This window comes from Rattus norvegicus, chromosome 6 (assembly GCF_036323735.1).
Source record: "Rattus norvegicus strain BN/NHsdMcwi chromosome 6, GRCr8, whole genome shotgun sequence".
NCBI classification, from domain to species: domain Eukaryota; kingdom Metazoa; phylum Chordata; class Mammalia; order Rodentia; family Muridae; genus Rattus; species Rattus norvegicus.
Genome location: NC_086024.1, coordinates 47013807 through 47027206, shown reverse-complemented (window position 1 = coordinate 47027206; position 13400 = coordinate 47013807). Strand labels below are relative to the sequence as shown.

At 49.0% G+C, this 13400-nt stretch overlaps 1 protein-coding gene across 3 annotated transcripts; it reads right to left on the bottom strand.

The window, feature by feature from the left end:
- Positions 1-1054: 1054 nt before the first annotated feature.
- Klf11 (KLF transcription factor 11) lies at positions 1055-12895 on the bottom strand. 3 transcript variants are annotated; one of them, XR_354724.4, is made up of 5 exons: positions 12670-12895; positions 10891-11142; positions 8912-9842; positions 5458-5676; positions 3424-3561 (listed from the first exon to the last, which is right to left on the bottom strand). XR_354724.4 is itself a non-coding variant. In NM_001037354.2 (4 exons), exons 1-4 carry the CDS (start codon positions 12709-12711, stop codon positions 3281-3283), a joined length of 1506 nt encoding a protein of 501 aa, NP_001032431.2. In that variant the 5' UTR covers positions 12712-12759; the 3' UTR covers positions 1055-3280. The 3 variants fall into 3 exon arrangements, 2 of the variants coding, with proteins under 2 accessions (NP_001032431.2, XP_006240046.1); NM_001037354.2 differs by lacking the exon at positions 5458-5676 and having other exon boundaries at positions 1055-3561; positions 12670-12759; XM_006239984.5 differs by lacking the exon at positions 3424-3561 and having other exon boundaries at positions 4932-5676; positions 12670-12894.
- Positions 12896-13400: the final 505 nt, after the last annotated feature.

The window sequence follows — 13400 nt, the reverse complement described above, 5'->3', positions numbered from 1 at the left end:
GCACCACATGGTCTTGAGGGAAGCAGTGGCTGCCTGGAGAAGTCAGAATCCAGCTGGGAGCTAACCAAGAATTCCCCCTAGAGATTATGCTAATTCTTGGGGAAGGAGACCACCAACAGGGAAAGAGGGGGGCATGACCTTCTCCCCTATCTGCTAGAGCATCTGGGTCCATGTGCAGAGTCTAGGACAACCAGGGCTACACACAGAAACCCTTTCCATTGCTGGCAAGGAAAGGTTGCCTTCTTTAGGGCATGGGGCCCTGGGAAAGACAGAGAAGTACTTGAACCCTTAGAAGCAGTTGGCCCACGGCTTGCACCTCAAAGCTGCTGTGCCTCAGGATGAGGCATATAAACAGCTCATGTAGTCTGAAGACTACCTGCAGTGCAGACTACTCCAAGAGCAACTCCTCTTGTGTAGAACACTTATGGCAGACAAGAGGGGCATAGTCCACGCCAGGCAGAGTGCAGCCAGGAGAGGTGAGGTATATTGTGTCCAGGAGGCAGAGATGGAATGGTAAGTCTCAGCTGCTCAGTAGGATGAGTGGCTGTCTGGATTCACACCCAGATGACTCCAGGTCTTTCTGTCTACAAGAGCCCAGGAGCAACAGGGGAGACCTCGCCCTGCTCCCCAGCATAGTCTCTTGGGAGGAATGATACCCATGTCTCCTGCCTCCCAAGATGACTGTGGGGCCTGATCGATGTGTGCTCTGCATAGCATAGTCCAGCCAGATGCCAAGAGGTGGGGAGAGAGGGAGGACACACAGGAAATCATGTCCTGACCCTTGCTGTGGATGGCTGGTTCCAGTGACGATGGAAGCCAGTCTCTGCTACTGTCAGACAAAAGTGGAGGAGCTATTACTACTGTTATTTTAATGTCTGAACTGCCACAGCTTGGCTGCAAAGATTCTTATGGGTTGATTTCTTTGCCACTGTTTTGCTTTCCCTGAAACCGAGTAGACCGCCCAAAATAAGAGTTCAAGTTAGGCCAATACACGATGAGTCTTCCAGACCCACACATACACAGTTATACAACACAGCACTCAGGTTTTGTCTGTGAACCAAGAAAGTTTTATATGATTCAAAGGGAAAAAAAAGTTACATTACACATATTCATTTAAATAAGTCAAGGTCTGTTACATAAAACAAAAGTAGTTAACATTTAAATTTTTATCACTAAAACTACTGAAAGGCTCAACAAAGTGAAAAAAAATCAAATCAAGAACTTCTCAAGCAATAAAGTGCACTGGAATCACCATCACGCCGCGGGAAGTTGGGGAGGACCCTCAAGGGAGCAGCCACTCCCGGGGCTCTGGGGCTCAGGAGTCCTATTCAGATACGAACTGTTTTCTTTTCAGTAGACAAATGTTGGGGGCTCTTTCAGAAAAGGGGTTCCTAAATCTAATTAGGAAATGGAAAGCTAATGGTATTTCAACACATCCATCATTTAGAAACAATACTGGTCTGAGAAAGTTCTGTGATGAGCAACCGAACCCCCCAAGGCCTGCCGTTACCCACAGAAACACCAGGACAAGGAACATCACTTCTGCATGTCACAATGAAAAAAAGACATTCCAAATTGGATGCCATTTATCACTTACAGTCACCAGTGTGGATGCTGTCTTAAGACAGGTGGACAGGACCAGGGTGCTGGGACACATGTGAGCTATATACAGTTAGTTCTCCTGCACTCCATTGTGTTGAAAGACAGTAACAGCACTGCCTGGACAGTTCCTAAACACGCGTACATACAAAACTTGGCTACCAAGGCAGCTTAACATGGATCAAGTAACATACAATGTATGACCACGTAATGGTTATATAAGGCTCAAAAGACCTGAACACAGAAACCTCATTTTATCTGTTTAATATTTCTACCTTGCCATCATTTAATAAAGTTGAATGCCAATCATTAAAAGGCAAATACAAAACTTAACACGTACCACACAAATATATTCTCAGGTTGCCCAAACAGCACAATATACTTTGTTCTCACACTTAACTGTATTGCCCGAGCAATACAATTTAACTAAACTTTAACTAAAACCATTTTTTGTGACCACCTGGATGCAGGACGCGCGCTCACAAGGCGTAAAAGCAGTTCCCCAGATGTTTTCAGGCAAACTACAAAATCCCCACCCCAAGTCTTCTTGTTTGAGCAAAATCATTTCCTTCACACACAATGACCGGGAAGGTAGTTGGGTGGTACTGACTGCCATTTAGTGACACATTTCTCGGTGTTTTGTCCATAAGAAAGGCATCTGAACCCCAGAGCCGACTGTGTACAAAGGGCCTTGCTTTGTGGAAGGTGCTCTCCGGTGGAAAGTTTAACCAACCCATTTAGACATTTCCCTTTCTCTGTGTGGTCAATCCGCCATGCAGTACAAATCCACAACAGAAGCCACCGGGCAATCTACAAAGTTTCTGCATCCACGTTCTTGGTTTTGGTGCTTAAGTACAGGCAGGACATGGGACCATTTGCCATTAGCAGACAGATGGCCCAGAAGTCAACATTCCACATTCGCCCCTGCTCAGCTGGCCAGCAGCCCAGGCAGACCCGGGCACACCCTCCTCAGGGACATCGCTCACATGATTCCTTCTACCCAACCACAATCTTAGTTCTGTGGGCTACAGGAGTGGCTGCTAGAATTTCCCCTGAAAATGATACAAAGATGCTAACTACAAAGTTTATTTTCCCCTTTAAGAGTTCTTTATTCAACCAGTTCTGATCTAAAACAATCACTATAAAAGGCTGGTAACAAACTTGGTATTTGTTTCTTTCTAACTACCAGGCTCACTCTTAAGCAGGGTTATTACAAAACGTTATAAAACATGGAAAAGAAGGCTGTAAAATTGTCTACCCACAAATTGGTGATTTGAGCACAATATAAATATTTTTATAAAAAGTATAAAAATTAGTACCCTGTCACATTTCTACAAAACATGAATAGAAAGGTATAAAAAAAAAATCCAGACTTTGTAAACTTTATTGCAGGAATATTTGTTTGAATGCTGGTGATTTAGATCAAATTTTCTTCCATTTCCTTACAAAAGAGAGAGACAGACAGAGACAGAGACACACAGAGACAGACAGACAGTTCTGAAACTACAAAAGATATAGAACAGGGTCCCAACCAGAAAAGTAAAATTAATACACTTCCATCAGAACCAGCTCCCCACTTCAACAGCCCAGAGACATGGTTATTTTTGGAGAGGAACACACAGGTTCCATTCCTGAAGAGGTTTTCGAAGAAGCCCACAGGTGATGGATGCCACAGGAAGCCTCAGCCAGAGGCCGGCAAAGGTTCGAGGATGCTCCTGGGGCTCTCTGCTAAGGTGATTCTGTTCAGCTTGCCCACCTCTGCCTGCCAGCCTGGGATCTTCTTTGTTGTCATGTGGCGACGAGCGTGCTTGGTCAGGTGGTCACTCCTCATGAAGCGCCGGTCACACACAGGACACACAAACTTCTTCTCTCCAGTGTGAGTTCTGCGGTGGCGAGACAGTTCATCTGACCTTGCAAACTTTTTGTCACAGCCGTCCCAGCTGCAGGTAAAAGGCTTCTCCCCTGTGGAAGAACATGTCAAAGTGAATGTGCACGCTCGGCACTTCACTGAGAAGCCCACGAGCGCTGCCCACAGCTCTGTTCGTCACACAGCAGAAGAGTAACACTGCTGTCCTAGCACCAGGCAGCTCAGAACTCAGCAAGCCCTCTACAGTGCATTTCTTTCTACATGATGTGACATGCCAAAGCCCACAGATGTCAAACTAATCTCTCAAAAATTGAACATGTACACATGTATGTTGCTTCATGTTATTTTCTAATGGAGATCCATTATGTAGCTAGGCTGGTTTGGGACTTGGAATTTACTTCAGTGCTAGAGTTATAGGCATGTGCTACCATCCCGGCTTTTAAGAAGCATCTTAAATGAATGGGCCAGTGGCGCAATGGATAACGCGTCTGACTACGGATCAGAAGAAGCATCTTAAAATAGAGACAAATCTACTATTGTATTTGGGGAGGACTGTATTTGAGACAGGGTTTTTTGAGACAGGGTCTCCTAGCCCTGGCTGGCCTAGAACTCCCTATGTAGACCAGACCTTAACCTCACAGAGATCTGTCTCTGCCTCCCAAGTGCTGGGATTAAAGGCGTATACCAACACCCTGGATATTTTTCTCTTTGAGAAGAGTTTTGCTTAGGATAGCCTGGGCTGGCTGAGAACTTGAGATCTTCCTCTCTCTGGAAAATGCTTTTTTTTTTTTTGAGACAGGGTTTCATGAAGGCCTGGATGCCCCCCAACACCCCATGTAGCAGGAAGGCCATGAAGTTGATTCTCCTTACTCTATCTCGTAAGTGCTGGGATCACAAGTGTGCACCACTTTCCTTAACTTTACACGCTAGGGATCAACTCTGGAAAGTCATGCATGCTAGGCAGGCACTCCACCAACTGACCACCATCCACAGATGTGAGAGACAACCTCTTTAAAGAAATAATTCTTTCTCGCTCAGGACAAACTGCACACACCCACAAAAAAAAAAAAAAAAAAATCCTTCCAAGGGGCTTTGAGCTTTCTTAGAATCACTGGTTTATGTCTACATTTCTACACTGACAAGCAGGTTGCTGTGTCCATTCCCATGGTGCTGACAAAAGCTAATTAAGGAGGTGTTCGCTGTGGCTCAGTTTGAGGGCACAGGTCCACCACAGCAGGGGAGTGGTGGGAGGAGCTTGAGGCAGTTGGTCATACTTTGTCCATAGTCCAGAAGCAGAGACTTAACCAATCCAGAATCCCAGTTACCGTGGGTCTTCTCACGTTACCCTAACTAAACCTTCTCCCTCAAGGCTCAATCTTGTCTACTAGGTGATTCTAGATCCTGTCAAGCTGACAATCAACACTAACCACCACATAGGTTATAAAATGGCAAGGTTTGTGTTCTATTTATTTTTCTAAATATTACTTATTTAATGTATATGACTAACTATAGCTGTCTTCAGACACACCAGAAGAGGGCATCAGATCCCATTACAGATGGTTGTGAGCCACCATGTGGTTGCTGGGATTTGAACTCAGGACCTCTGGAAGAGCAGTCAGAGCTCTTAACAGCTGAGCCATCTCTCCAGCCCTTGTGTTCTTTTTTTTTTTTTTTTTTTTTTGTTTTTTTTTTTTTTTTGTTTCTTTTTTTCGGAGCTGGGGACCGAACCCAGGGCCTTGTGCTTCCTAAGTAAGCGCTCTACCACTGAGCTAAATCCCCAGCCCCGTGTTCTATTTCTAATAGACACTTTCTTGTCAGAAGCTTTAAGTGCCTATTGACGTTCTAGAGCAAGTGCCTCAGAGTCAAAATATCTTCCTGGAGTTACAGAGGTAAGGAAGCCTTCAGGCAGACAGACAGTATACCTCTTCAACACACTGCTGTTCCAGCCAGCACAGGACCAGGCCCTTCTCTGTATCCTGAAGCCTCCATACCTGGCTATGGCGATCACAGACTGCATGCATAAGCGATCTGTCTCCATGACTGCCTAAGGCAGGTATAACGGGTCTGAAGAGATACCGATTCTGATAGATCTCAGAGTTGAATTAACAGAAAATCCAGCAGCGAGGCTTCGTATTCTGTGCATTTCAGAATCTTCCACGGCAAGCAAAGGTGGCTAATGTGGTTTGACTCCGGACCCCAGACTTCACACCCTGGAAATGTAATTCTGAAGTCATACGTCTTTGATGCTTAAGGGGTAGTAGGATCATTGGCCACTGACTGGGTCCTGAGCATTGGAATTTAGGTTAACAGAGTCCCAGGAGTGGCCTTGTTATAAAAGCAAGCTGTCAGGCATACTAACCCTGTTGCACTAGATGATGTTGTCTGCCACACTGGGAAGATCTAACAGATAACTGATCGACACAGGCTTTTAGACTCGAGGCTCCAGAGCCTGGAGCTTGGTGTACTATTCTTTATCAGCGTCTTAGATGCTGTCAAAACATCCAAAAGCAGATGCAAACAGCTGCCTTTCCTATCCCTGCTCCCCTAAGGTCAGCAGCATACAAAGTGCCCAGGAGTTGCACAGAGAATGCCAGCCCCTCGGCACACAATTTACAAAATTCCTTGTATTCAGCCAAAAACGGTGTACCCATTCACCTGGCCTTCTTCATTTAAATGTTGTTCAGATTGAAAGAAGTACTTGAAACTCAATCTGAGGTAAGCCCACCTGAAGTTTCTGTGCTTAGGAAGACTCCATGAAGGGCTGGTGAATGGCAAAAGCAGCGGTCTCCTCAGAGCCCCACACTTGTTTAAACTGAACTTATTTCTCTGAAAAGCATGGAAGGAACTGGCTTTATTCAGGTATTGCGGGTCTGTCAGTTAGCTAGGGAAACTGAGTAAACATTGAAACCCCGTCACCTCTCCAAATCTGCAATCCGTGCCATGATGTAAAGGTCATCTGGACAGACCATGCCAAAGAGCCCATGTGAACACTACAGGTTACCCCTCAGGTTACCCCTTATCCAACACAGCTCCCAGCACAACCTTGCTGAAGGTGCTGACGTCACAAGTGGGACACCAGGAGTTTGTATCCAGTTTAGATCAGTAAGTAAAAATAAAACAAGCTGCTCTTCAAACACACCCACAGCAGACCCCGGGACTCATAGTGGCAGCTTACAATCACCCATAACTCCAGCTCCAGGGGTCAAATCCACAGGCCGATGAGCCGATATGCACATACATATACACACAGAAACATAAATGAGTGTGGTGGCACACCTCTTTAACCCCAGCACTCAGGAGGCAGAGGCAGGTAGATTTTTTAACTCAAGGCTAGCCTGGTGTATAGACCAAGTTCCAGGATGGCCAGGATTACACAGAAAAAACGCTGTCTTAACAAACCAAAACTGTTGTTGTTGTTGTAGTAGTAGTAGTAGTAATAGTAGTAGTAGTAGTAGTAATGATATAAATAATAAAATAATAAATCCTAAAATTGTAAAAACAAAGCAGAAAGGAGGAGCTTGAGAGATGGCTCAGTGGTTAAGAGCACTGACTGCTCTTCCAGAGGTCCTGAGTTCAATTCCCAGCAACCACATGGTGAGTCACAACCATCTGTAATGGGCATCCGATGCCCTCTTCTGCTGTGTCTGAAGACAGGGACAGTGTACTCACATACAGAAAATAAATAAATCTTAAAAAAAAAAGAAAGTCACACAAGAAGTTATAGTAACCTCTTGAGTTTATTTTTTGAACATGTCTTGGTCGTTAGGGTAGCCACTAGGCATAGGCACTTGAAAAGGGGTGGTCTGACTGAGAACTAAATTGCACTTCTCAAACAGCTTCATGAGTGATGATGCCTGCACTGAGGCCACCTGGCCAGAATACTCAGTAGGGTAGAGCATACATTTCTTAGGTGCTCTGTGAGTCTATGTGCTTGGTGTTTTTTAATGGTCCCGTGGTTACATAGTCTAGTCTTCTTGTTAAAGCTGACCTTAGAGAGTCACGTATTTACATGTAAGCACATGTGTAGATGAGGCGTCTGCAGAAAAGCAGGCTTCCTAAACTCAGCCATGAAACATCACCCCCTGATCCCATTAGAATGTCTGGCTCAAGGATTGCAATACGGAAAAGGCCTGGAGAGAGTTCCTGCTATAGCTTTTTTTATTTCAAAATAGGTTGCTAGAGGTTGACTTCTAATTAGCACAGTATACTCTGGCCATGGCAGACTCCATGGTGTCTGGTCTGCAGACATTGCAGAAAGAATCGTTCCTTCATATGTGGGAGCCATGGCCGGCTTTAGGATGTGGACCTTATAGCTAACCTGGTCTTGTCTCCTTGTCGGAGCAAACACAGCCTCCTTTGTTCTCATCTATCTGCCCATTTCCACACATCACCCTCAGCCCTCTCCAGTCCCTGTCTATTGATCATTTCAGGGCCTGCCCCACGTCGGTTGAGTGAGTGTTGATATCCGTCCTCTTTGACCATGTGGGTTATCATATGTCTCACCACCATTTCCTTTGTTTCTTGTTTTTTTAAGATTTATTTGTTTATTATATATAAGTACACTGTACCTGTCTTCAAACACACCAGAAGAGGGCATCAGATCTTACTACAGATGGTTATGAGCCACCATGTGGTGGCTGGGAATTGACTCAGGACCTCTGGAAGATCAGCCAGTGCTCTTAACCACTGAGCCATCTCTCCAGCCCCTTGTGAGACTTCTTAACCTAAAACTATACAGTTTCCAAAGCAAAACCAAACAACAAAAACAAAAACCTTATACTCTTAAAACACTCTACAGTATGAACTTTGATGGTTTGAACGGACCTCCAAGTCACACTGATGTTTTTACTGACGCCTACTGTAGAAAGGTGAGGAGTACCCTAAAGCCATCACAAGCCCCCACTGTCTCCTCCAGCAGGCACCTGCCTCTCTTAGAGGAGGCCCAGGTCGCTTTCTTCCCTTGAGCTGTGCACCCATCACACCAGGCACCCCGCTGTAGAGAGATTATCTTATGTCTGTACAGGTGCAGCGCCTGTCAATCATAAATCTGATGGCCTATGGCTTAAGCAGGAAGTAAGAGGTCAGACATCTAGGAAGAGAGAATTCTGGAACACAGCCAGGCTGGAGATTCACCTGGGAAGATCTACTATATTCTCTGGCCATTAGGGAAGCCACTAGCCGCATGCACTTGAAATGAGCTGGCTTCACTGAGAACTGAATTGCACATTCTCAGCTGAAGCAGACACGGCACCTGAGCACAGGTAGCCAGCCGATCATGTGGCAGAATGTAGGTTAAAATAAGTGGGTTATCTAAGTTATGACAGAGTGGAGCTTAGCCATGTGGTCAAGGTATCTGTAAATATATTTTTTGAGTCTGAGTCTTACTTCTGGGAACATGGCGCTGGGAAGAAGAACCCGACTTAACTTTCACACCCTACCACTTACCTGTGTGGGTGCGAAGATGAGCTTTAAGGTGGGAACTTTTGAAGTAGGTCTTCCGGCAGCCTGGGAAATTGCAAACATAGTTCCTCCTTCTGGAAAAGTCTACCTGAGGCGCACAGTTCTGGCTGGAGGCGACGAACACTGGGGCAGGGGCAAGGGGCAAGAGTTTGGTATTTCCAATGGCCATGACACTGGATGGACAGGCAGCAGGCTGGGGGAAGGTGCTCTGTGGCAAGACCAGCATCACAGTTCCCTGAGGCACAGGCGGGCCCATGAACACAGGCTGAGACATTGAAGCAGCTTGGGGTAGGATGGGCTTGATAGTCCCTGCAGGCAACTGGGTAGGAGGCCTCAAAAAAGCTGAGAGCATGCCATTTTGTCCAGCCACAGGGATCATCTGGCAAAGGACAGGGGGGCTAGAGACAGGGACAGAAATAAAAGGGGTGGTTTTCCTTGACAAGTCACTTTCAGGATTCTTTGGTAAGCAGGTCTGAACGGCAGTGGGCCATACTGTCTGTTGGCCTTTGTCGATGGGGAACAGGCCACCAGACTTGTGCAAGCAAGGCTGACAGGAAACCAAGTTAGTGACAAGTAAGCCATCTGCCAAACGTGTGTCCTGCAAGGCTTCGAGGTGGTCCAGCAACGGGTCTTGTCCTCCTCTGCTGTCGGACGCTGGCTGCTCTTGAGTTGGACCAGTTGGAAAACATGTCGGAGCTGGGCTCTCCCCAGTGTGACGGATCACGCTCGTCATCACGGCCCTGCAGGAGGACTCTGAGGATGGCTCCGGTGGTTCCCCCTTGCTCAGTGTTCTGGGGCCCCCAGTAGGGGATGGGGGGAGGGCAGTGGCCATGCATCCTTGGGAATTGATTACTTGGGAAGGAACAGGGGTCCCTGTTGGCTCCATGAGCTCTGGGCTCTGAGGAGGAGTTATACACTTTAAAATAAAAACGGAGAGAAAGAAAAGCGCCACGTCAAAGGTTGTTTTGGTCAAAAGAGCCACAAGGAAATTATCTGACTGCACTGATCCCACTGCCTGTGAGGGGACTGCCCTGACTGACCCAGAGGATCTCTGGGGACTCTGCTGCTCCTACTTCTCCCCACATGAACGGCCCCTTCCAACCATGCGCATGTCTTGTTGGAAGAAGGGTGTTATCTACCCTACCTAGGTCATGCAGAGCTTCTGAAATAAGCAATTCAACTAGAACTGCAAAAACGAAAACAGATCTATAAAGTTCTTCATGACATTTCAATTCTTAAACCAAGAAAACCCGGGTTCTCCTGAACCACGCCTCTCTGTGATGGCTCCGGGCAGTTCCTCAGCCACCTCACAAAAGCCCAAGCCTGAAAACCTGAGGGGCTACTATTATGAGCCAGCCCATAATCCCTCCAGTCCTCACTCCTACCCACTCCTCCAATTCCACCTTCCATAAGCTTCTCCGGGGCAAGTTCCCGGCCCAGGCGGCCAGCTCTCAGTTTTACTACTGCCTACAATCTGTGATCTGACTTCTCCAACCCACGAAGCACCTGCAATGGTGCTGCAAGTTAAAACCTAGAGATAAAATACTGATGTGTCAACTCCAAATTACACTGGCTGGCTGTCACGGGAAGGCAGAGGTGACATGTCTCCACTAGGCTAAAGGCTGTGAGATGTCAGAGTACATGCTTTCTTGTTTCCCACAAATCCTCATCCCAGTCTGAGGCAACTCAAGACCCTCCCTTAAGACTCCTGGGAAAGCTGGCATAATACACCTTTCTGTCACTGCCTACAGGTTTTGTCCCTGAGCATCTCTCAGCAAGTTACGACCCACTGAAAACATTTGTAAGAGAGGAGTTTGCACACTTTGGCATCCACACAAAAGGAGCACAGGCAGCTTCCCGGCCGGCGTCATCTGTTGATCTCCTTACGGGTTCTTCAGCATATTTAACCTAAGCTATTCTAGGCAGTTCTCAAAAACGCTCTCCTCCCCTCAACCTCCTCTTACCAGAGTTGAAAAAGAATGGAAGTCCTTTGGTAGATCAGGTGCAGCTGTGTCCATAAGCACCGCCGTGGTGACGTCACCAGAATCAGAGACGGGCGTGAGGGGTCTCACCTGGGACCTTTGACCCCAAGAACTCATGCAAACGAGAGCTTCCACAGCTTCGATATCTGTCTGCTCCAGGATGCTGCACGTGGACCTTTCGCTGTCGTGCCGCTTCCTCTCCAGGATTGACTCACAAATGTCCATGATGTCAGCCTGAAGGTGGCAGAACACAGCGGCTTCTTAGCTCAGGAGAATAAAGGGATGGCAACCCTCACAGGCATGTGCAACACCCTTAACGAGACACCTGAAGGGGACTCTCAACACAACTTTGCTTTCAAGCTCTGAAGACTGGTCTTGGTTGAGAAGCAGTACACACACACACACACACACACACACACACACACATCCTGATTCTTAAAAAAGGTTTTAAAGCCCAGCTATTGCTCAATAGTTTAATGCCTGACTACCTCATGCATGACCCTGGATTCAATCCCACAACTATAAAATAAACAAAACAGGTTACTGACTTCACGATTCTCTTGGCTAGATGATGAAGACTAACTCTGGAGGTACACACCAAAATGGCTAGTAGGAAGGTGCCGTGGGAAAGATAAACACACAAAGCAGCAAATGAAACCAAGCAACCAGTCGGGGGGTGGTGGTGGTGGTGAGATCTTCTAGCTCAAAAGGACCAGAGCGGTGTCCCTAAGAAAGGAAGCATTTTCCCAAGCTTAATTTCCCAGTGGCTGAACCTTGAGTCCACTGTGTGCCGCACCACTTTTCTGCCCCCCTACATTTCTGCCAGGTTCTGTTGCTCCTCAGCCTACACCTTCTGACAGAGGTCCCTGCCATAATTCCACTCAGTCCCTAGGCCCAGGCCTTCCACTCCAGCAAAGTCCTATTACCACACCCCCTCTCCCTTGGACCCCCAACCCCTGTCCAGCCCTACCCTTACAAGCCCACTAAGCTTGGCTGATAGACCTCCTCGAACCACACTCTCGCACACCCGCCTATCAAGACACACTTGCTCCTGTTCATTCCATCATAACCTCCTCCAGGTACTCTTGCCACACCCTCCTGAGACACCTTTAGTTTGGCTCCACCCACAGCCCTCCCCACCACATGCCCACCAGATGCTCTCACCACACTCCCTCCCCTTCATTTAGCCTCTGCCCCGCCCCTAGGTAAATTCCCATCCGTCCTCACTAAGCACTCTTACGTTGACCCCGCCCACAGTTCCACCAGAGGCTCTCAACAAGCTCTCTAGCTTTGGCTCCGCCCTTACTCCCTCTTATACTACTACCAGGTACATTCACCGTGCCCTTCGCCTTGGTCCCATCTAGCTTCCCATATCTCCTCCAAGCACTCTCGCCCACGCCCTTGCTTTGGCCCCGCCCCCCACTACTAGTAGCTCTCGCCCCGCCCCCTCATGCTGCACCCGGCTTTGACTCCGCCCCCGCCCCGCCCCCAAGTTCCCGCCAGCCGCGCCCACATCCAACAGCGGTCCTCCGCTGCATTCGGGTGACGTCATGGCTGGAAATAGCCGCGCCGGGCGGGGCCGCAGCGGACAAGAGACAAAGCTGAAGGCTGGCTGCCGCGCTAACACACCCCCCTCCCCACCCTGACCCGGCCGAGCCTACCGGTCCCTGCCCGGACCAGAGCACAGCCGCAGCCTCCACCGCAGAGAAGAGTCGCCATCCTTCCCGCGTCCCCCGTCTCCTCTCGCGCCCCGTCACTTACCGCGCGCGCGTCGCCCGGGCCGGTGGAGCCTGGCGAGTGCATGGTGCCGTACGGCCTGCAGGCAGCAATGCTGCGAGGCAGGAGCTCTGCGTGCGGCGGAGGCTGCACGTGGGCGGTGGGCGGCGGGCGGCGGTGTCCCGAGCGTCTGTTCCCGGCGCGCACCTCCGCCCTCCTTGCCGCGCGGCTCTGCCTCCGCGCGGCCCGGGAGGCGCGGGAGGGGCGGGGCGCCGCGGAGGGAGCGGCCCTGGGCGGGGCGCGCGGGCAAACCAAAATACACCGCTCCCTGCTGGAGGCGTGACCTCTGCCGCCAGCCAATCGGCGCCCGCCCCGCAAGAAGCGGGCCAATGGGCGCCGCGGGGGGGCGCGTGATCGGAGCCTGGCTGCGGCGTGATCCGGCGGGGCGGGAGGCGGCACGTGTTTTGGTCGGGCTAGAGGCGGGGCGTGAGCCCTGGAAAGTAGGGGAAAGGTCCCGGCGGCGGCGCGGCGGCAGTCGACTGCAGTAAGGTCCTCTTCTGCCGCAGGGGCTGCTCGCAGAGGTCGCGCGCTGGCCCCACGCAGTGGACGGATCTGGTAGGCGGGACCCACAGGGACAGCTTCACGCTGTCTCTTAATTTCTTTTAAGATGCCGCAGGTTCTTAGGACCGCACCTCTGCCCAGGAAGAGATTTGAAAGCTGCTTGGGTTTAGGGACGACATCCGCTCTTTCCTGCATGGCGCCAGATCAAAAGCTCT